The following is a 24,221-nucleotide window of genomic DNA, read 5'->3' as shown; positions in this document are numbered from 1 at the left end:
AACTAGAACCGAGATGAGTATCTGAAGAGTGGCTGTCAGGAGGATGGAGCCAGTCTCTTTTTAGTGATACCCAGTGATAAGGCTGTACTCAACACTGGTCAGGCCACACCTGAGTGCTGTGTCCAGTTCTGGGCTCCTCAGTTCAAGGGAGAGGTTGAGATGCTGGAACATGTCCAGAGAAGGGCAACAAAGCTGGTGAGAGGCCTGGAACACAGCCCTGTGAGGAGAGGCTGAGGGAGCTGGGGGTGTTTAGCCTGGAGAAGAGGAGGCTCAGGGGTGACCTCATTGCTGCTTACAACTACCTGAAGGGAGGCTGTAGCCAGATGGGGTTGGTCTATTCTCCCAGGCAGTCAGCAAGAGAATAAGAGGACACAGTCTCAAGTTGTGCTGGAGGAGGTCTAGACTGGATGTTGGGAGGAAGTTGTTGGCAGAGAGAGTGATTGGCATTGGAATGGGCTGCCCAGGGAGGCGGTGGAGTCACTGTCCCTGGAGGTGTTGAAGCAAAGCCTGGCTGAGACACTTAGTGCCATGGTTTAGTTGACTGGCCAGGGCTGGATGCTAGGTCGGACTGGCTGATCTTGGATGTCTCTTCCAACCTGGTTGATTCAATGATTCTAAGGCCAGGGGCAATGCAAGTAAACTCAATCACAGGAAATTCCATCTTAACATGAGAAAACCTTTTTTTACTGTGAGTGTGACAGCATGGAAGAGGCTGCCCAGAGACATTGTGGTCTCCTTCTCTAGAAATCTTCAAAACCATCCTGGATGCATTTCTGTGTGACCTGCCCTAAATGGTCCTGCTTTGCAGCAGGGTTGGACTCCCTTCCAACTCCTAGCATTCTGTGACTTTCAGAAGTAACTTCCTGCTTCCTCCCTGTCACTGCATGTGTGTGCCTACAACCTGCATTGTACCTTAGTTTGTAACTTCACATCTTATGTCTTTTCACTTATGTGTATTGCAAGACTGACTTGCTAAATTACACACCTAGTGGACTGGTTGATGCTGTCTTGATCTTAAAGAGTCTTTGAATAGAAGCACAGAATTGTTTAGGTTGGGAAAGACCTTTAAATTCATTGACTCCACCTGTTAACCCAGCGCTGCCAAGTCCACCACTAAACCAGGTCACTAAGCACCATCTTGAATGGAGTTTAGCTATCTCAAAGCCTTCTCTTCTCCAGGCTGCAGAGCCCAAACTCTCTCAGCATGTTCTCATTGCTTCCCCTCCTACAGGAGACAGCCAAAGTACAGCAAGCTGAGCTCTGCATTTTTCTCTCCCCTCAACCAAAGATTCCCAGTACCAGCTGCCTCCTGTTGACCACATAAGAAAACAGAATTATCTTCCTCTTCTAGGAGCTGTGGGAAGGACTTGTTTTCCTTTTCCAGCTGAAGAGGGACAGGGATCTGCTGGAGAGTCCAAGGGAGGGCTACGAGAACGATGAGGGGACTGGAGCACTGCCTGATGAGGAGAGGCTGACAGACCTGGGGCTGCTTAGTCTGGAAAAGAGAAGACTGAGAGGGAATTTAATTAATGTTTATCAATATCTGAGGGCTTGGGGTCAGGAGAGCATGGACAGGCTCTGCTCACTTGCTCCTCAAGATAGGTCAAGGAGCAATGGATGGAAGCTGCAGCACAGGAGGTTCCAGCTCAACACAAGGGGCAACTTCTTGACTGGAAGGGTCCCAGAGCACTGGAATAGACTCCCCAGAGAGGTTGTGGAGTCTCCTTCTCTGGACCCTTTCCAGGCCTGTCTGAATGTGTTCCTGTGTGACCTGAGCTAGATTGTGTGGTCCTGCTGTGGCAGGGGGGTTGGACTTGATGATCTCCTTGGGTCCCTTCCAACCCCTAACATCCTGTGATCCTGTGAATAGCTCTTTCTATATTTCATGTTTTTTAAGTCGTGGAAGGAAACTGTCTTAACTTTTTCCACTGTAGTGCAGTAGTTACCTGAATGTGTAGTGAAAGACACTCTTACCTGTCTCACCTTTCTTCGAGCAAAGTTTCTTTTTAACACCTTTGATAGATTCACTTCTTCTCTTGCAAAGTGCAGGTGGGTGCATTTCTTTCTTCCTAGAATCTGAATTGACACCATCTCAAGTAAAGGGTTGGACTTGATGATCTGTGAGGTCTCTTCCAACCCTGATGATACTGTGATACTGTGAAGTCAGGCAGTGTGAGGTATCAGTCCCCGTCTGTGATGGTTTGGGTGTTCCCTGCCCCCCCCCTCCCCCCCCCCCCCCCCACTTTAAAAGATCACCCAGACTAGACTCAGCCAGCTCTGGAAATATGCATGAAGCTTATATTTACAGCTGGCACAATATACAAGCAGATATTTACAGTACATACAGTTATATACAGAAATATACAAGGTAAAAGGTAATACAGAAACATAACTCCCCTCCCAGAAACCTGAGTCCCCAGGAGTGGCTCTCAACCACCCCTTCACCTTCCCCCTACCCCTCTCAACCTTACCCCAATCCCAAGGAAGAATAGAGGTTCGGCCAGAGGGTTAGGAATCAAAGTGGGTTAGTCCAAAATGGAGGGTGAGGTTAGAGAGATGCAGCTCAGCCAGCAGCCCGAGTGAGAGTGGTGCTGAGTGGTTATCTAATGTTTTTATTTCTTGTTCCTATACATGTCAGCAAGCCTATGAGTGAAGTAGACATCACCATTGTTTTCCTTTCACAGCCTGTAATCTAGTTCTTCTCACCAAAACATTCTAGCCTGCTTCAAACTATCACATCGTCCCTGGAGATGTTCAAGAAAAGCCTGGATGAGGTAGTTGATTGGCTAGGGCTGGGTGATAGGTTGGGCTGGATGATCTTGGAGGTCTCTCCCAACCTGGTTGATTCTATGATTCTATGACTTCTTCTTTTAACTTACTCCCTTCCTACTACTTGTCTTTCTGGTGCTGGTCCAGGTCCTGACCTCTCTATTATTAATAATATATGTATGATCCACTGTGCCTGGGTATTGTGCAGAATGGACTTCACAGGATCACAGGATGTTAGAGGTTGGAAGAGACCCAAGGAGGTCATCAAGTCCAACTCCCCTGCCAGAGCAGGACCACACAATCTAGTACAGATTACAGAGGAACACATCCAGACTGGCATTGAAAGTTTCCAGAGAAGGAGACTCCACAGCCTCTCTGGCCAGCCTGTTGCAGTGCTCTGGGACCCTTACAGTTGAGAAGTTCCCCCTTGTGTTGTGGTGGAACTTCTTTTGCTGCAACTTACACCCGTTGCTCCCTGTCCTGTCACAGGGAGCAAGTGAGCAGAGCCTGTCCTGCCCCTCCTGGCCAGCCCTCAGATATTTGTGAGTCCCCTCTAAGTCTTCTCTTTTTCAGACTAAAAAGTCCCAAGTCTCTCAATCTCTCCTCACAAGGCAGCCCTCCAGTCCCCTAATCATCCTCATAGCCCCCTGCTGGACTCTCTTCTCCAGACTAAAAAGTCCCAGGTCCCTCAGCCTCTCCTTGTAAGCCATGCCCTGCAGTCCCCTAATCATCCTTGTAGCCCTCCTCTGGACCTCCTCCAGCAGATTCCTGTCCCTCTTAAACTGGGGAGCCTAAAACTAAACACGGTATTCAAGATGGAGTCTCACCAGGGCAGAGGGGAAGGAGAACTTCCCTTGATCTGCTGGACACACTCTTCCTAACACACCCCAGGAGTAGGTATTTCCTGCCTCTTTGTGACAGCCAGGTATCCTGACACTGGTCATTCTTTTCCATCTTAGAAGGATTAATAAGTTTCCCAGCATAGCTACAAATAGGCTGAGAAAAGTGATTGTGTGTGGTCTTGTCTGCTGTCAGAGCCTAGGAAATTCAAAGGGTTGCCTTTATGCTGCTGGAGCGTACTGGGCTGCTTGCAGTCACCGCACTGATAAGTCAGAATGGAACATCAGCCAATTAGGGACAACTTTCTCTTTCCTTTCATCAGGGATTCAGAAATTCTTGAGGGAAACAGTGAGGAGCTGCAGGAGAGATGGATTTGTGCAGACCATCCTGGGAAGACGGAGGTACCTGCCAGCTATCAAAGATGCAAATCCCTACAGTAAGGCTCATGTATGTTGAGTGCAATATAACCTTTTATTTTTACATACTTTTTTGTACTTCTAAAATTTAAAGCATTGCACTTCTTTGCATATCTCTGTCTTTGGTTTTACAGGGTCTATGAGCCATCTTAATTATGACCTTCCACTTCTCACTTAGTTTATTGTTCCCACGGTTCTTCTCTGAATAACAGAGCTTTTGTCATAATCTGCTTGACGCAAGTCTTCTGTGACTGGGTATGCAGCTGTAATCACTGTGTTAAACTCACATCAGAACTCCCACACTGCAATTGGAATGAGTAATTTATTGAAATAAGTGGACATGATTTTGAAAAGCCTCCACAAAATGATGTGCTTCAGCTCTTCAGGCTGAGCTGCTCCCCCTCAGCAGGCTTTGTATGCTATACACTGTTAGCATTTGAATAAGGAAGGGCATTTGTGCCATTTATTTTTCCTTTTTTCCCTCAAAGGAAAATCGTTCTAACTTGTTAGATAAATACTTAATATATGCCTTTGCATTGGCATTGTTGAGTTTTTTTTCAAGGTCATTTCAGACACATCTCTCACAAACCCTACTTCAGTAAGAGTAAGCTAACTCCCTGGAGAGATGTTAGTGCCTTCTTGCAGGAAGGGAGAATTATCCTTCTCTGTAGGAAGCTGGATTAGCTCATGTAGAATTAAAGACTACTGTGGAAGAAAGGAAAAGTAGGGGAGCGCTTACTCCAAGTAGTTGAAAGGACAAGAAGACTTTGAAAAAACTTTTTTTGAGATAATTTCAATATTAATCTAAAGAGTCTGTGACAACCCAAGCAGTGCTACAGGCTGGGGACAGAGTGGCTGGAGAGCAGCCAGGAAGAAAGGGACCTGGGGGTACGGGTAGATAGTAGATAAACACGAGCTAGCAGTGTGCCCAGGTGGCCATGAGTGCCAATGGCACCCTGGCCTGGATCAGGAGCACTGTGGCCAGTAGGACAAGGGAGGTTATTCTTTCTCTGTACTCAACACTGGTCAGGCCACATCTTGAGTCCTGTGTCCAGTTCTGGGCTCCTCAATTCAAGAGAGATGTTGAGATACTGGAACATGTACAGAGAAGGGCAACAGAGCTGGTGAGAGGCCTGGAACACAGCGCTGTGAGGAGAGGCTGAGGGAGCTGGGTTTGTTTAGCCTAGAGAAGAGGAGGCTCAGGGGTGAACTCATTACTGTCTACAACTACCTGAAGGGAGGTTGTAGATAAGTGGGGTTGGTCTCTTCTGCCAGGCAACCAGCAAGAGAACAAGGGGACACAGTCCCAAGTTGTACCAGGGGAGGTCTAGGCTGGATGTTATGAGGAAGTTGTTGGCGGAGAGAGTGATTGGCATTGGAATGGGCTGCCCAGGGAGGCAGTGGAGTCACTGTCCCTGGAGGTGTTGAAGAAAATCCTGGATGAGGCAGTTAGTGCCATCCATTGTCTAGTTGACTGGATAGGGCTGGGTGCTAGGTTGGACTGGATGATCTTGGAGGTCTCTTCCAACCTGCTTGATTCTATGACATGAATCTTTTGTAGCTGCACCTTTAATTCAATTTTAATATGGTTTTAGATAATAAGTCCAAATACCAATTAATGAATTATCTTTACCTTCATTTCAACCTCCTCATATTTTTTTACACACATTTCAGTTCTAATCAAAGAACCTTTGAATACAATGGGTGTTTTTTTTGTTGTTTTTGTGATCTGAGAAGCTGTAATGCTCTGGTAGTCACAGTTCAGCAGCAAACCATGAAATCCAGCTTTTTACCTTTGGTTATACATTTCTGATGGTTTTGAAGATAGCCAAAAGTGTCTCCCGATACTTAGTCTAACTGTGAGATTTTTCTACTCCTATATGAAACTATCACCATGTGTATGTGCTTCTCCTCACTGTGGCTTGTCATTACCCTTGATAGTGGTTCTAAATGTGTGAAAATCCTGCTTTTAGCAGCCACCTGTGAAAATGCTCTCTTTGAAGCTATTTTAGAATGTCTCTTTCCAGTAGGTATAACAAATTCTTTATTTGTGTATTATATATGTCTTTATATATATTTATTCTTTTTAATGAAGTACACATAGTACCAAGCTAGGAGCAGGTGTTGATCTGTTGGAACGTAGGAGAGTTTTGAGTACAAAAGGAGGTATAGGCTGGATGTTAACAGGAAGTTCTTCCCAGAGAGAGAGATTTGCTATTAGAATGGGCTGCCCAGGGAGGTGGTGGAGTCGCCACCCCTGGAGGTGTTCAGGAAAAGCCAGGATGAGGCACTTAGTGCCATGGTCTATTTGACTGGATAGGACTGGGTGTTAGGTTGGACTGGATGACTTTAGAAGTCTCTTGCAGCCTGGTTGATTCTATGATTCTATTAACAACTGTCTCTGTTTAGGCAGAGCGACAGGCTGTGAATACAACTGTTCAGGGATCTGCTGCAGACATCGTCAAGACAGCCACTGTGAACATTCAGAGACGCCTGGAAGCATTCTCTGTGATCAAGTCCCACGGACATCTGGAGAGCTCCTTCCAGAGAGATAAGACTGGTATGCTCACCTTGCACACTTGAGCTGCATTTTCAGTGTGACTAAGTTTTTTTTTTAACAGAATAATTGCCTGCCAAAAAGAAAAAGCTAGGGGTAAGAGACAACGTCTGTGTTCAATGAGCAAAGAAGAGAGAATGCATGCTCAACACATAGAATCAGTCAGGGTTAGAAAGGACCACAAGGATCATATAGTTCCAACTCCCCTGTCTTGCCCAGGGACACTCTATCATAGAGCAGGCTGCCCAGAGCCCCATGCAGCCTGCCCTAAACACCTTCAGTGATGGGGCCTCAACCACCTCCCTGGCCAACCCATTCCAGGCCCTCACCACTTTCATGCTGAACAACTTCCTCCTCACCTCCACTCTGAACCTACCCACCTCCAGCTTTGCTTCATTCCCCCTAGTCCTGTCACTCCTAAAAAGTCCCTTCCCATCTTTTTTGTAGGCCTCCTTCAGATACTGGAAGGCCAGAAGAAGGTTACCTGGGAGCCTTCTCTTCTCCAGACTCAACAGCCCCAACTCTTTCAGTCTGTCCTCATAGCAGAGCTGCTCCAACCCTCTGATCAAGCAAATCAGAAACCCAAGCTGCTTCAGAGCAGATCTTGCAAAGGTTGACAGTGGCAGTTCATATGTGATATGGTCTGTGAAGCCACCACAAAATTGTTCAGAAGTAGGAAAAAGAAACTGAGCAGATACTCTCTCTTCAGAGGCAGTGAATAGAGCAACTTCCTGTTCCAAAAATATATCTTTTTGGCAGGGTGTGGGGGGCATGGGGGTAGAAGTAAGTCATAGAGTAAAGCAGATTGGAAGAGACTTCCAAGCTCATCCAGTCCAACCTAGCACCCAGACCTGTCCAATCAACTAGACCATGGCACTAAGTGCCTCATACAGGCTTTTCTCCAACACCTCCAGGAATGGCAACTCCACCACCTCCCTGGGCGGCCCATTCCAATGCCAATCACTCTCTCTGGCAACAACTTCCTCCTAACATCCAGCTTAGACCTCCTCCAGCACAACTTGAGACTGTGTCTGGAATTTGTTGACTGGAAATTGATGTACAGAGGCTCCAGAAGAGTATTACACAAAGCATTTAGCAGCATAAATTTCTTCTGGATAAAGACAGCAAAGCTGTGCTAGGATACTCATTCCCAGTGGAGTGCCATGAGGAGGTTCTTTTAAGCATAGTGCTGACAGTGTTGCATTCATCAGTCATATGCTTAGAAAGACAGCTTAAGGGATAGAGTGCCATCTTTGATACTTTATAGAATCAACCAGGTTGGAAGAGACCTCCAAGATCATCCTTGCACCCAGTTCTGTCTAATCAACTAGAGCATTGGCACTAAGTGCCTCATCCAGTTCATATGCTTCAAGCTGACTTGTTTGACTGAGAAGGAAATTAATTGCCACATCTCAAAAAATATGTGAGGGAGTTTTATTTTAGACAAGGTTCAGAGGTCTGCTCTTAAGTAGAAGGCATTTGCTTGGCAGAGCTTCCCACCCCTTCCAGGAGCAGCAGCTACTTACCTTTGGCCATCATAATTGCAGAAAGGCAGGTAGATACATTTGGGAGAGTTTTTCCTTTTCTGATACTAGGTGTTCAAGAACTGGAAATATTTCTCTTTCAGCAAGTTGCATGCCATCAGAGAAGCATCCTGCATCACATGGCTTCTCCAGCATTGCTGTTTTGGTGTGAGGCTTGTGCAAGGCACTGATGATGCCGTGAAACCCTTCATCTAGTTGTGAACTGGAGACCTCCTGTTAGTGATCCTGATAAATACTTTTGAGTCTGAGTGTGTGAGGTTGTTTTTTTTAAAACTGCATCCAATTCTGGAGGCCCCATTACAAGAAGATTGTGGCCATGCAGAAGCGTATCCAGAGAAGGGCCACGAGGATGCTCAGAGGGCTGGAGCAGCTCTGCTATGAGGACAGACTGAAAGAGTTGGAGCTATTCGATCTAAATAAGAGGAGGGCCACACCTTTCGGTATCTGAAGGGGGGGCTCCAAAGAAGCTGAGGAGGCACTTTTTAGGCTCTCAGGGAGTGACAGGACTAGGGGGAATGGAGTGAAGCTAGGGGTGGGTAGATTCAGAGTGGAGGTGAGGAGGAAGTTGTTCAGCATGAAAGTGGTGAAGGCCTGGACTGGGTTGGCCAGGGAGGTGGTTGAGGCCCCATCCCTGCAGGTACTTAAGGCCAGGCTGGAAGAGGCAGTGGGCAGCCTGGTCTAGGGTAGAGTGTCCCTGGGCAAGACAGGGGAGTTGGAACTAGATGATCCTTGTGGTCCCTTCCAACCCTGACTGATTCTATGAAAAAAACAAACACCCAGTTTGTTCTATTTTGTTTCTGTCGGGCAAGGCCTAGCAAAATTGTGCTTTTGTCAGCTGTTAACTTGTTTATGCAAAACTGCTCTTTTCCCCCTACATTTTTTTTTAATAAGGAGTAGTAGCTTCAGTTGAACTGCATTAGAGAAGAGGCTCAGGGCCTTATAAACTGGCCATTAAAATACTTTGAAAGAAGAACAGAACCCTAATTTATTGCCAGAGAGAACATTATAAACCAATTTCTGATTAAAGTTGACATGAGTCTACAACTACCTCAAAGGAGGTTGTAGTCAGTTGGGGGTTGGTCTCTTCTCCCAGGCAAGCAGCAACAGAACAAGGGAACGCAGTCTGAAGTTGTGCCGGGGGAGGTGTAAGCTGGATGTTAGGAGGAAGTTCTTGCCAGAGAGAGTGATTTGCCATTGGAATGGGCTGCCCAGGGAGGTGGTGGAGTTGCCATCTCTGGAGGTGTTCAAAAAAAGCCTGTATGAGGCACTTAGTGCCATGGTCTAGTTGATTGGCTAGGCCTGGGTGCTAGGTTGGACTGGATGATCTTGGGGGTCTCTTCCAACCTGGTTAATTCTATGATTCTATGATTTTGTTTAAAATTTATGTTTAAAACAGATGGTTCAGGAGATGCAACTGTCTCTTGTTTCTGATTCATGTCCTTATAATTTAGAATGTTGATATCCAAAACGCTTTTCTTTAATGTTTTTCCCTCAGTAGCAGGATGAATATTGATAGAATAGTGATGTTATGTGCTTTTATGTGTGAGCATGGGCTTTTCTACTTTCAAGTTCCTTATACTACTCAATTCAGCATGAGATTTTTGAACTTGAGCTTCAAATCTTGAATTCAAATACAATATAAAGGAAATGTGAGAATCAGGTTTGGTTTTGTGTAATGACCTGTTTTTTTTTAAATAGTTCAACAATGTCCATCAGTCAGAATCATAGAACTACTTTGCTTGGAAAAGACCTTTGAGATCCTGGCCTGGATCAGGAGTACTGTGGCCAGTAGGACAATGAAGGTTACTCGTCCCCTGTACTCAACACTGGTCAGGCCACACCTTGGGTGCTGTGTCCAGTTCTGGGCACCTCAATTCAAGAGAGATGTTGAGATACTGGAAGGTGTCCAGAGAAGGGCAACAAAGCTGGTGAGGGGCCTGGAGCACAGCCCTGTGAGCAGAGGCTGAGGGAGCTGGGAGTGTTTAGCCTGGAGAAGAGGAGGCTGAGGGGGGACCTCGGCTGTCTGCAACTACCTGAAGGGAGGCTGTAGCCAGGTGGGGTTGGTCTCTTTGTGATGGTTTGGGTGTACCCCACCCCCCCACACTTTAGAAGTACCCAACTAGACTCAGCCGGGCTCTGGGAATATAAATGAAGCTATTTGTTTACAGCTAGCACAATATACAAGCAGCTATTTACACTATATACAGTTATATACAGAAATATACAAGGTAAAAGTAATATAGAAGCACAACTCCCCTCCCAGAAACCTGAGTCCCCAGGAGGGGCTCTCAACCACCCCTGCACCTTCCCCCTGCCCCTCTCAACCTTACCCCAGTCCTAAGGAAGAATAGAGGTTCATCCAAGAGGTTAAGAAGCAAGGTTAGTGGAAGGTGAGGTTAGGGAGCTGCAGCTCAGTCCGAAGCCAGAAGCAGAGTGAAGAGAAAATGGCGAGAGTGTTATCTAATGTTTACATTCCTTCAGCAAGACTCTGAGGGAAGGAGACATCACCATTGTTTTCCTTTCACAGCCTATGATCTAGTTCTTCTCACCAAAACATTCTAGCCTGCTTCAAACTAGCACAATCCACCCCTGTCTACTTCACTCCGAGTGTTGCTAAGAACTGTTTGATCTAATCTAAAATAATATTTACACTAATGGATATTACAAGTTCAGTTCAAACTTCATTCCGGCTATCTCAGATGTAGGTGATTCAAAAGCTCAGAACAGTTTGTCTCCTCACAGATGAGACGAGAACAGGGAATCCCAGGTGACGTTGGGTTCATGCTCACATACTGTAGATTCTCTCGTAGATTCTTTCAGTGTGGGACACCGATGGTACCTAGAACAGAAAACTCCTAACAGCTTGTATTATACACTCTAAATTTGAACTCTCTCAGCTAAGGTTAGATTTCTCTGTGGAATACACTGGATTTCACCATTCTCCTGCATTACCCAGTAGGTGTGACCAGGACCTTCAGCAGACACCACCCCTCGGACAGGTTTCCCTTCGCCCGATGGAGAAAATACCCAAACAGTTTTCCCTAACAGATTCTTTTCACGTACAACAGGAACTTTATCACCGTTTACTGTTTGGACCCAGTTTGATTGTGCAGGTCCTGCTCTGTTTACTGAACCTCTACTATTCACCAACCAGGTAGCTTGTGCTAAATGTTTGTCCCAGTTTTTCAGAGTTCCACCCCCCATGGCTTTTAGGGTGTTTTTCAGCAAACTGTTGTAGCACTCAATCTTCCCTGAAGCTGGTGCATAGTAGGGTATGTGATAGATCCATTCAATACTGTGCTCTTTGGCCCAGTTTTTCACAAGATTGTTCTTGAAATGAGTGCCATTGTCTGACCTGATCCTCTCTGGAGTTCCATGTCTCCACTTGATTTGTCTTTCCAAGCCAAGAATGGTGTTAAGTGCAGTAGCATGCAGAACTGGATAGGTTTCCAGCCATCTGGTGCTGGCCTCTACCATTGTCAGCACGTACTGCTTGCCAGAACGAGATTGAGGTAAAGTGATGTAGTCAATCTGCCAGGCTTCACCATACTTGTACTTTGACCATCTCTCACCATACCATAAGGGCTTAATTCGCTTAGCCTGCTTAATAGCAGCACAGGTGTCACAGTCATGGATGACTTGGGTGATAGCATCCATGGACAAGTCAATTGACCTATTGCGTGCCCGTCGGTATGTTGCATCTCTGCCTTGATGTTCAGATGAATCATGAGCCCACCGAGCTAAGAACCGTTCACTTCGGTGTTTCCAATCAAGGTCAAGATCAGAGTTGGTATCAACTTGAGAAATCTTATCAGCTTGGTCTGCCTGCTGGTTGTGTTGGTGTTCCTCAGTGGCTCTGTTCTTAGGCATGTGTGCGTCTACGTGCCGCACCTTCACTGGAATTCTCTCCAGATGTGCATCAATGTCCTGCCATAGATCAGCACACCAAATAGGCTTTCCTTTCCTCTGCCAACCATGCTTCTTCCAGTCCTTTAGCCAACCCCATAGAGCATTGGCTACCATCCATGAGTCGGTGTAGAGGTAAAGGATAAGCCAATTTTCATGTTCAGCCACATCAAGAGCAAGCTGGACAGCTTTTACCTCAGCGAATGACTGGATTCTCCTTCTCCATCTTTTGCTTTGGTAACTCTCCTGGTAGGACTCCAGACTGCTGACTTCCATCTTCGCTTGTTCCCAACAAGACAACAGGAACCATCTGTGAACAAAGCCTAGTTCTTTTCCTGATCAGAGAGATCACCATAGGAAGGAGCGTCTTCAGCATGGGTTATTTTCTCCTCTGGAGGTTTGGTACAGTCTGTGCCTTCCGGCCAGTTGGTGATCACCTCCACCAGACCAGGTCGATCAAGATTCCCCATTCGTGCTCGTTGGGTTATAAAAGCCATCCATTTAGACCAGGTTGCATCTGTGGCCTGATGCGGTGATGAACCTTTGCCCTTGAACATCCAGTTTAGAACTGGCAGTCTAGGAGCTAAAAGCAATTGTGACTCAGTTCAAATCACTTCAGAAGCTGCTTTCACTCCTTCATAGGCTGCTACTATCTCTTTCTCCGTTGGGTTGTAATTTGCCTCTGAACCTCTGTAGCCACGACCCCAGAAACCAAGTAGACGACCACGTGTCTCATTTGGAGCTCTCTGCCAAAGACTCCAAGTTGGACCATTGTCACTGGCAGCCGTGTATAGAATGTTCTTAATGTCCGGACCAGATCGCACAGGTTCCAAGCCCACTGCATGGACTACTTCTTTCTTGATCTAATCAAAGGCTGCTTGCTGTTCAGGTCCCCACTTGAAATTGTTTCTCTTATGAGTCACATCATGCAGAGGTTTGACTGAAACCAGGAATGGGTAGTCTCCAAAATCCCACTGCACCCAGGAAAGATAGAGTGTCCTTCTTATTGATGGGAACTGCCATGGTGGAGACTTTGTTGATCATATCCTGTGGAATGTGACGGCGACCATCCTGCCACCGCACTCCCACAAACTGAATTTCTCTGGCAGGTCCTTTGACCTTGTGTCTCTTAATGGCAAAACCTGCTTGCAACAGAATGTCAATGATTTTGTGACCTTTCTCGAAGACTTCCTCAGCAGTTTGACCCCACACAATGATATCATCGATGAATTGTATGTGCTCTGGAGCTGTACCTTTCTCCAGTGCATTGTGGATGACTGAGTGACAGATTGTTAAGCTGTGTTTCCACCCCTGAGGCAAACGGTTGAACTGGTACTGGATTCCTCTCCAGGTGAATGCGAACTGAGGCCTGCACTCCTTTGCTATGGGAATAGAGAAGAAAGCATTAGCAATGTCTATGGTAGCATACCATTTAGCCTCCTTCGATTCCAGCTTGTACTGGAGTTCCAGCATATCCGGCACAGCTGCGCTCATGGGTGGAGTCACCTCGTTGAGGTCACGAAAATCAACTGTGAGTGTCCAATCGCCGTTAGGTTTACGCACAGTCCAGATGGGACTGTTGAAAGGTGAATGAGCTTTCTCGATGACAGCCTGACTCTCCAGTTGATGAATCATAGAATCATAGAATCAACCAGGTTGGAAGAGACCTCCAAGATCATCCAGTCCAACCTATCACCCAGCCCTAGCCAGTCAACTAGACCATGGCACTAAGTGCCTCATCCAGGCTTTTCTTGAAGATCTTCAGGGACGGTGCCTCCACCACCTCCCTGGGCAGCCCATTCCAATGGGAAATCACTCAGCTGATGAATGGGCAACAAAGAGTCACAGTTAGTTCTGTACTGTCTGTGGTGAACAGTTTGAGTAGCAATTGGCACTTCCAGATCCTCTATGTCATAATGTCCCACGGCTGCAGATTCATCTGAAAGTTCAGGTCTTACGGACAATTCCAATTTACCATCCTCAGTCTCTACAGATGCTATCCCAAAAGCCCATTTGTGACCCTTAGGATCTTTGAAACAACCTTGTCTCAAAAAGTCAATTCCCAGAATGCAAGGCGCATCAGGACCAGTTACAATTGTATGTTTCTTCTACTCTTTACCAGTTAAACTTAGCCTGCAACTTAGTTAACTCTTGAGGTCCACAGATGATTCCAAAAATAGATATGGACTCTGTCCCCTTGCAATTTGATGGGGGACACTGAGCACCTGTGTCAACTAAAGCCCTGTATTTCTGAACTTTTGAACTGCCAGGCCATCAAATGAATACATTCCAATAGATTCGGTTCTCTCCACTATCCCTATCCTCCTCCTGGCTGGAGGCAGGGCGCCTCTAATACTGAACATGGCATGTTGGGTGTACACAGTGATTGGTGTTGTTGTGAGAGAAATTGCAACTGTTGGAATAATTGCAGTTGCTCTGGGGAGCTGAAGAAGTGACAGCTACTTTTCTGGCATTGCTGCCTCTGTTCCTGCCACTCTGCAGTTCCCTGACTCTCTTTGAAAGAGCTGAAGTAGGTTGACCATCCCACTTGTTCGTGTTCTCACCAAATTGGTCACGCAGAATTATCCACAGTGACGCATGTGATTGATGATGTCTAGGTGGAATTTGTTTCCTCCTGGGCTGGAATTGCCTTGCAGGAGGTGGGTGTCTGTTCCTGATGGCAGAAACATGCACCCATTCGGATGATGCAGGGATGGTATCTTTTACCAGATTGGAAATGGAAGTTTTGATTTCCTCCTTCAGTTCTTTCATGCTATCCCTAATGCCATTCTCAATGCTTTCTTTCATCCCCTTTATCTCTGTAGTCATGGTTTGTATGACAGAGACTATGGCAGAATGTGACAAGCTGTCCTCTACCTGCCTGAGCTGTTCAGTGAATTCACCAACAGTGAAAGACCTTCCATTATCACTCCTTGATAGGAACTTGCTGGCCAAGATGTTAGCATAGGATGAAGGAGCAAGCTTAATCAGCTTCTTCATGAGACCTGTTCCAAGAGGAATGTCATCAGGCTCATGTGTGCCATGATCTCCATAAAGCACTTCCTTCACAGCAAACTCCTTCCGAAGCTTAATTCCCTGCTCAATGGTGTTCCACTTCTTAGCAGCCCATGGTAGATCATCTCGGGAAGGATATCTCATAGCCACAGCCAACCAAAGGCATGTCCACAAGCTAACCTTACCAAGAGGACTTGCTAGGTATTTGTCCACTCCACTCTCCTTGGTGAGTGGTCCTAGCTGCTTGGCAGACTTGTCTCCTACCTGCAGGGCATTTGCACCAGTGCTATGGCATCTCATCAGCCAGCTTAGGATTGGTTCACCTGATTCTCTTGAGTGTTCCTTTCTAACTTCCCTGACCTCTCTGAGAGGATCATTGGAGTCCTGGATGTCATCCTTCTCCTCTTCCTCTTGTTGTTCTGGTTGTCCCTAGCCTAGAAACAGAACCTTCCTCATAGCACTCTTAAATTCATTGGAACCATACTCTTTCTTGGCAGCCAACCTCAGTGTGCTCTTCTCATTTGAGTACTGCGATCTCAGCATGTTCGCTAGGTCCCGAAGAATAAATGCCTCCTCTTCCTCCTCTTGCTCACCAGAGGTTCCCTCTCTTACATCCTCCTTTGAATCACACTTTGTCAAAAGCTGTGTCTTGGCTTTTGCCTTAGCAGGTGCCAAAAAGGCCTGCACAGCAACAGACTTGGATGTGTCTACTGCAGGGTTTGAATCATTGGGGGTCTGGCCTGGGGTCTGTGAGTTCAGATCTGCCTTACAGCTAATAGGGTTCTGGTCTGCTGGCTGGGGCTGGAGATTTGGAGTGACTGGGCTAGTGTTACTAGTATTATTAGTGTCATTATTATTAGTAGGTACATTCCGACTTTGAGCCTGTACTCCTGGGCTGCCTGCCAATCCTGGTTTGTTGTCATTACCATTAGGAGCATTGGCAGTTTTCCCAGAATCTGAAGAGGGAGGTACAGGGACTATCCCTAGCTGTGCCCCTGGCTTATCGTTGTTTATATTTCCACTGGTAGTTTGTTGATGCAAAACTGTCCCTGAATTTGGCTGGGGAGAAGGTAATTGTTGAGACACTGTCCCATTCGCTTTCGAGACAGAGACTTTCCTAGTTTTCACAGGCATGGCACTTGAATTTTTCACACATATTATCAGAATTAATATGAAAATCAAAATTACAAAACAAATTGACACCTAAGAGTAACAACATGGTCTTACATGAACATAATCCTGAACAAATGTCTGGCATCTCAGTTCTGGGGTTAATTACCCTCATGAGGGCTGTAGTTAAAGCAGTATTTTGAGTGGATGTAATATTTTTGGTAAATACCCCTGTAATGTTACTGGTAAGATTTTCAGTGACATTAAAACCAGCATACCCAAGAATGAGATCGCCCCGGGACCAGAAAATGCTTGTGAGTTTAGCTTTGACCTTCTGAAAAACTACATTAAGCAAGAAATAACCAATTTGGGCTTTGATCAAATTGTACACAAGAAAACAGAAAACAGGCCACACAATAGCCACCACCAAGTAAAATAGCTGCTTTATTAGCTTCATTCTGATTCCCAGAGTTAACAGTCACTCAAATGAATTTGCCCCACATTGGGAGAAGCCAAATAAAATATGTGACGGTTTGGCTGTTACCCACTCCCCCACACTTTAGAAGTACCCAACTAGACTCAGCTGGCTCTGGGAATATGAATGAAGCTATTTGTTTACAGCTAGCACAATATACAAGCAGCTATTTACACTATATACAGAAATATACAAGGTAAAAGTAATATAGAAGCACAACTCCCCTCCCAGAAACCTGAGTCCCCAGGAGGGGCTCTCAACCACCCCTGCACCTTCCCCCTGCCCCTCTCAACCTTACCCCAGTCCTAAGGAAGAATAGAGGTTCATCCAAGAGGTTAAGAAGCAAGGTTAGTGGAAGGTGAGGTTAGGGAGCTGCAGCTCAGTCCGAAGCCAGAAGCAGAGTGAAGAGAAAATGGCGAGAGTGTTATCTAATGTTTACATTCCTTCAGCAAGACTCTGAGGGACAGAGGCATCACAATTGTTTTCCTTTCACAGCCTATGATCTAGTTCTTCTCACCAAAACATTCTACCCTGCTTCAAACTAGCACACTCTTCTGCCAAGTAAGCAGCAACAGAACAAGGGGACAGAGTCTCAAGTTGTGCCAGAGGATGTCTAGGCTGGATGTTAAGAGGAAGTTGTTGGCAGAGAGAGTGATTGGCATTGGAATGGGCTGCCCAGGGAGGTGGTGGAACGCCATCCCTGGAGGTGTTGAAGAAAAGCCTGTATGAGGCACTTAGTGCCATGGTCTGGTTGATTGGCCAGGGCTGGGTGCTAGGTTGGACTGGCTGATCTTGGAGGTCTCTTCCAACCTGGTTGATTCTATGATTCTGTGTTTTTTATCTTAGCACTAGCAGTGTGTTGTAGGGCTCTTTCTAATTACAGGAAACATGCTTTTGCATAGCAGTATCTAATTAACTGTGCTTTTCACTTTGTAGGAAGGCTAACAAGGAAGAGAAACAGGGGGATACTAAATCCCAGCAGTGGAGGTTTCTTTATTCTCCAACTCCATGATGAGCTCCTTTATGAAGTTGCAGAGAATGATGTCATCCAGGTACAGCTGTGCACTTTTTCAGCTATCTGCTACTGTGTTATGGTATTGCAAGCTGAGCACCTTCCAAGCAGGTGCTCAGCTTCTTTTCCCTGAATCCTCTCTCATTGTTTGCTAAAAGGTCTGTGAAAATAGAGCTGAATGGGATGCAAAATGATGTTTGCTTTCCTTATCCCTGTATTTTCAGTTTCAAGCTATCGCTGTGGTTGTTGTTAATTTTTCCACCATGTGCTTTGCTGCTTGCAACAGCAGTTCATACTCTGCAAGAGTACTCCTCTGCAAGATGATATAAAGTAGCTTAATATATTAATATGATGAGTAAAGTAGCTTAGTGTTCTTGACAGGTAAAGGAGGAAGTTTTCTCTCATTTGGAGGTGTTTTTGCCTCCTTGTTTACACTTGTGTCTTGTGCTACCTCACTTGGAACATGTGGTTTCTGCTCTGCAGGGAAAGGAGGAGTCCTTGCTTTGCTTTCTTCTTTCCTCATTCCCTGCCTGCCTGTCTTTCTGTTAGTAGCGGTATGGTGTTGGTCAGCAACGTGGAAGGTATAAGGAATGTACTGTGTAGACTTAAGGTACTTTTTATGCATGTGTGTCTCCATGTGTGCTCTCTCATTGTGTTGGTGCTCCTGTACCTGGGCATAGTAGTGTCTGTATGACAGACTTCAGTAGCAAGTGTTTTAGTAGCAAGCATACGTTGGCAGCTCAGTATTTTCTCAAGTCCTAAGCACAAAGGCAGAAAGGCTGCCAGAGTGTGCTACCATAGCCAGGGGATGTCTTTTTTCCCATTGTGTACATCTTTAATGACAAAAGGACAAGGAAGCTGGTGAAGGGCCTGGAGAGCGAGTGTTTTGGATAGTGGCTGAGGGAAGTGGGGTTTAGTCTGGAGGAGAGGAGGTTGAGGGGAGACCTTCTTGCTCTCAACAGCTCCCGGAAAATGGACTGTAGTGATGTGGATGTTGGTCTTGTCTCCCTAGTAACAAGTGATAGGATGAGAGGAAATGGCCTCAAGTTTTCCCAGGGGAGGTTTAAGTTGTGTGTTAGAAGAAACTTCTCACTGAAAGGGTTCTCAAGCCCTGGAATGGGCTTTTCAGGGAGGTATCTCAAAGAGGCAGAGATGTGGTGCTGAGTTACATGGTTTAGAACCAGATTTGGTGAAGTTAAGTACTGGTTGGACTCTGATCTTAAAGATCTTTTCCAACCAAAGTGATCCTATGATTGTATGATGCCATTCCCTGACAGCAAGCAGTAACTTCTAGGTTGAGAAAGCTTTCAGCAGTCATGACTTGCCTGGGCTTTTTTGCTTTTTTATTTGTTTTCTTTTTTAATGAAATTAAGAACAAAAGGTTTCATGTTTTTCTCATGAATCTGAGCTAAAGCTTCTGTTCATCTTGTCAGCTCTGTTTGGACATCTGCTACTGCAAGGCAGGTAGGCTCTTCTAGGTTTGAAAAGGCTCCTGCTTTTCTTTCTATAGAAAACTGAAATCCCTTGAGTATAGGCTTATACATCTTTAGATACTGACTCCAAGTAATCCCGGTATGCCCAGAAGAACTGGGGCCAAGAAAGTGGATTTGCTTATGTCCTGATTCTAATTTAAATTCCCATAGAGTCAAATACATTTGATAGAACCAATAACAATTTTGTAGAGTGCCTTTCCCTCTTCCCCCTTCTTTCCCAAAATAAAGGAATTAGATGTTGTATAGGGTTAACACTTCAGGGGGAGTAACCCTGAACCTGACCCTAGGGGTCTTGACCCCTCCCCAGGGGTGGGTCTGAACACCACCAGGTGATGGTTAGCCCACTTCCCCCACTTCCTGTCCTACAAAATGAGGGGGACTTCCTGTTCCTCCCTCTTCGCTCACTCTTTCACTCTACACATCTCTCCCTTCATTACCAGCTGCTTTACCACATGGCAGACACGAGGCAGACAAAGCCACCATCACACAACTCGGGTTGTATTTATGCCTTTTGTATTTTGCTATTTTCCCTTCTCTATCTGTTGTAAAACTTCCCTATATCAGATACCCTTCTAAGTTATTGTTAAACTTTTCCTTTTAACTTCCAAATCGAGTGAGATTGATTTATTCGGGTGTGTTTATCTCTCTCCCCTCTTCTTTCCCAAAGGAAGGGATTAGGTATAGGGAAAGAGGGGAGGGCACTCTACAAATTGTTATTGGTTCTATCAAATTTATTAGAGTCTCTGGGAATTTGAATTAGAACCCAAGACAGATGTAGAGAGAGGAAAAGGTAAGCACACCCAAATAAAAAATCTCACTCACTGATTTGGAAGTTACAAAGATGAAAAGTTTAACAATAAGTTAAAAAGGGTATCTGAAGTAGGGAAGTTACAAAGGTATAAGGAAGGAAAAACAAATCAAAATACAAAATGTGTAAATACAATCCGATTTTGATGGTAATGAGTTTGTCTGCCTCGTGGGTGATGGCCATATGGTAAAACAAAGAGGAACCAGGAACAGGATGGTGGTGCTGGTAAGCAGGAAGGCAGGGAGTGCAGAGAGCAAGAACAGGAAATCCTCCTGCTTTTATGGAACTTTAGACAGGAAGGGGGAGTGGGCTAACCATGAATCACCTGGTGGTGTTCAAATCCACCCCTGGGGAGGAGTCAAGACCACCTAGGCTCAGGTTCAAGGTCACTCCCCCCTGGAAGGTTAACCCTGTACATTCGACCCCTTGGTTAGACCATTTCCACTTTCCTGCAAACAGTCTCCTTTTCCAAAGATAGGACAATGTGTCCATGTATTAAGAGTTCTTAAGTCCTTCTTGATCCCCAGCTGTATCCCAAGGCAATGTGTTTCTCCAGTGCAGGTTAGTGAGGAGAGGTGTGAGGAGGATAGGAACATGGAAGAAGAATCAGGGAAACAGGAACAGTTCTTGTGAGAAACTCAGGAAAAAGTCTTTTCACTCTGCAAGGAAACATCAGGAACAGTCTTTCACTGTAGGGCATCAGAGAAAAACAGTTGCAGGGTTCTATTGGACACCTTGTTGTGATGATGTAGAACTTCTCTGGATCGCTGCTTGTGTGGTGTAGGTTCTGTTGGGTGCTGTGTAGTGATGTGATGCTGTAGGATTCCTCTGGATTGCTGCTTGTGTGGTGTGGATTCTGTTGGATGTGTTGTGGTGAGGGTGTAACTAGAAAAACAACTTATAACCACTTATAAACTATAATACAATTATTACACAACTATTATACAGCTATTATACAACTATGATACAACATTACATGGAACCAACTCTGAGATTTAGACATTTTCAGCTAGAGTGAGGTTCCTCTCTGGAACATACTCAATAGTACCAGTTTTGAGCATTACCCAGTATGTGTGACCAGGACCCTCTGCAGATACCACTCCTTTGATAGATTAGACCCCAGAAGCAGGAGCAACCCACACAGTTTTCCCCAGTAGATTCCTTTTGCAGACCATGGGAACTCCATCTCCCTCAACTACGGGCAATAGGGTAGACTGAGTAGGACCAGCTCTTTTGGCTGATCTCCTGCTGTTCACCAGCCAAGTGGCTTCTACTAGGTGTTTCTCCCAGTTTTTGAAAGTTCCAACCCCACCCCGTAGCATTCAGGGTGGTTTTCAGCAGGCCATTGTGATGCTCAATCTTTCCCGCAGCTTGTGGATAGTATGGGATGTGGTAAACCCATTTGATCCCATGTTCTTTTGCCCAGTTGCTTATGAGGTTGTTTTTGAAACGGGTCCCATTATCTGACTCAATTCTCTGGGGTACCGTGTCTCCACAGGATGTGACTCTGCAGACCCAGAATGGTGTTACAGGCAGTAGCATGAGGTACTGGGTAGGTTTCCAGCCACCCCGTGCTTCCCTCCACCATGGTTAGCACATACTGTTTGCCACTGCAAGATCAAGGCAGAGTGATGTAATCGATCTGCCAGGCCTCCCCATACTTATATTTTGACCACCATCCCCCGTACCAAAAGGCTTCATGCGCTTAGCTTGCTTTATGGCAGCACAGATGTCACAGTCATCGATAACCTTGGATATGCAATCCGTGGGTATGTCCTTGGACCTGTCATGGTGCCATTGGTATGTGGCATCTCTTCCTTGGTATCCAGAAGAGTCATGTGCCCACCAAGCTAAGAACAGCTCACCTTTGTGTTTCCAGTCCAGGTCTATCTGGGAGATGTGGGCAGCCAAGTCACCTTGGTGGTTGTGCTGTTGATCTTCAGTGGCTCTGCTCTTGGGAATGTGAGCACTGATGTGTCTGATTTTAACTGGTAGCTTGTCCAGGCATGCAGAAATGTCTTACCAGAGGTCAGCAGCCCAAATAGGCTTCCCCTTTCTCTGACAGTCATTTCATTTTCATTCCTTCAGCCACCTCCATAAGGAATTTGCTACCATCTGTAAGTCAGCATAGATGTATAGCATTGGCCACTGTTCTCGTTCTGCAGTGTCCAGGGCCAGCCGAATGGCTTTGCCTCAGCATATTGGCTGGATTAGCCTTCTCCATTTCTTGCCTCTGCAACTCTGCGTGTAGGGTTCCAGACGGCAGCCTTACATCTCTGCTTGCTGCCTACAAGAGGGCAGGATCCATCTGCGTACAGAGCATATCCCTTTTCCTCCTCAGGAAGGTCACTGTATGGGGGGGCTTCCTCAGCACGGGTCACTGCCTTCTCTTCTGCTGGCTTTCCAAAGTCGGTGCCCTCTGGCCAGTTTGTGATGACTTCCACAATGCCTGAGCGCTTCAGGCTCCCCATTCTAGCTCTCTGAGTTATTAGAGCTGCCCACTTACTCCATGTAGCATCTGTGGCATGGTGTGGAGTTGAACCTTTCACCTTAAACATCCCAGTCAGGACTGGAAGCCATGGAGCTAAAAGGAGTGGTGACTCTGTTCCAAGCACCTCAGAAGCAGCTCTAACTCCTTCATAGGCAGCTAGGATTTCTTTCTCTGTGGGGGTATAATTGGCGTCAAAACCTTTGTACGCCTTGCTCCAGAACCCGAGTGGTGGCCTCATCTTTCACCAGGAGCTTTCTGTCATAAGCCCCAGCTAGGGCCATTCTCACTGGCTGCTGTGTAGAGGATGTTCTTAATCTCTGGGCTGGTTCGAACTGGTCCCAAGGCCATGGCATGGACCACCTCTTGTTTGATCTGGTCAAATGCCTCCTGCTGTTCAGGTCCCCACTCAAAGTTATTTTTCTTTCTTGTAACGTCAAAGAGGGGTTTCACAATTTGGCTGTACCCGGGAATGTGCATCTTCCAAAAGCCCACAAACCCCAGGAAGGATTGTGTCTGCTTCCGGTTAGTGGGTTCCACCATAGTGGCCACTTTATTCACCACATCCATAGGGATGTGGCGTCGGCCATCCTGCCATCGAACTCCCAGGAACTGGATCTCTCTGGCAGACCCTTTCACTTTGCTTCTCTTAATGGCAAAACCAGCATCCAAAAGGATATTAACAATCTTCTCACCCTTCTCGAAGACCTCCTCTGCTGTCTCACCCCATACAATGATGTCATCGATGTACTGTAGATGTTCCGGAGCTCCACCCTTCTCCAGTGCAGTCTGGATGATGCTATGGCAGATTGTAGGGCTGTGCTTCCACCCTTGAGGCAGTCTGTTCCAGTGGTACTGGACTCCTCTCCAGGTGAAGGCAAACTGTGGCCTACATTCCTCTGCAATGGGGATGGAGAAGAAAGCATTAGCAATGTCAATTGTGGCATACCATTTGGCCTCCTTCGTTTCCAGTTCATACTGCAGCTCCAACATATCAGGCACGGCTGCGCTGATTGGAGGAGTCACTTCGTTCAGGCCTCGGAAATCCACCGTGAGTCTCCACTCCCCCGTCTGAGTTAGCTGGGGCAAATACAAAGTGTGGGGGGGCGGGGTAACCCCCAAACCATCACACCCGTCTCCTTTCGCACTGGCCATATCGGGCTGTTGAAGGGCGAGTGGCTCTTGCTGATGACAAGCTGCTGCTCCAGGCGGCGAATCAGCTGCTGTATGGGTAGCAGGGAGTCTCTGTTGGTGCGGTATTGCCTGCGATGAACTACATGAGAAGCAATAGGTAACTTGACATCTTCCACCTTGTGGGTACCAACCACGGAAGGGTCATCTGACAAGCCAGGCACGATAGACAGCTGCTCTTTGTCTGCAGTCTCTACAGCTGCTATGCCAAAAGCCCACTTGTTCCCCTTCAGATCTTTAAAATACCCTTCCCAGAGAAAGTCGATCCCCAGGATGCAAGGTGCATCAGGGCCAGTTACTATGGAGTGCTTCTCCCACACATTCCCGGTGAGGCTTATCTCAGCCTGCAGTACAGTCAACTCCTGAGACCCCCCTGTGACTCCTGCAATTGTAATAGTTTCTGTGCCCCTGTGGCTGGAGGGGATCAGAGTGCATTGGGCACCGGTGTCTACCAACGCTCTGTACTTCTCGGCTTCAGAAGTGCCAGGCCATTTCACAAACACGTCCCAATATACTCTGTTATCCCTGGCCTCCGCCTAGCTGGAGACAGGGCACCTCTAATGCTCAGCAGTGTGACCGCATGAGGCACATGGACCT

General features: G+C 46.3%; 1 protein-coding gene across 1 annotated transcript in view; it reads left to right on the top strand.

Annotated features, from left to right (window-relative positions):
* Window positions 1–24,221, top strand: part of POLQ (DNA polymerase theta) — a 122,159-nt gene that overhangs the window by 93,540 nt on the left and 4,398 nt on the right. Inside the window, exons 27-29 of the mRNA XM_064143942.1 lie at window positions 3,932–4,056; window positions 6,435–6,585; window positions 17,569–17,684. Coding sequence (XP_064000012.1) covers window positions 3,932–4,056; window positions 6,435–6,585; window positions 17,569–17,684 — 392 coding nt within the window. The remainder of the gene's footprint in view (window positions 1–3,931; window positions 4,057–6,434; window positions 6,586–17,568; window positions 17,685–24,221) is intronic.

This window comes from Pogoniulus pusillus, chromosome 5, assembly GCF_015220805.1.
Source record: "Pogoniulus pusillus isolate bPogPus1 chromosome 5, bPogPus1.pri, whole genome shotgun sequence".
NCBI lineage: Eukaryota > Metazoa > Chordata > Aves > Piciformes > Lybiidae > Pogoniulus > Pogoniulus pusillus.
The sequence above is the reverse complement of the archived record's forward strand: the minus strand, read 5'-3'. Positions and strand labels throughout refer to the sequence as shown.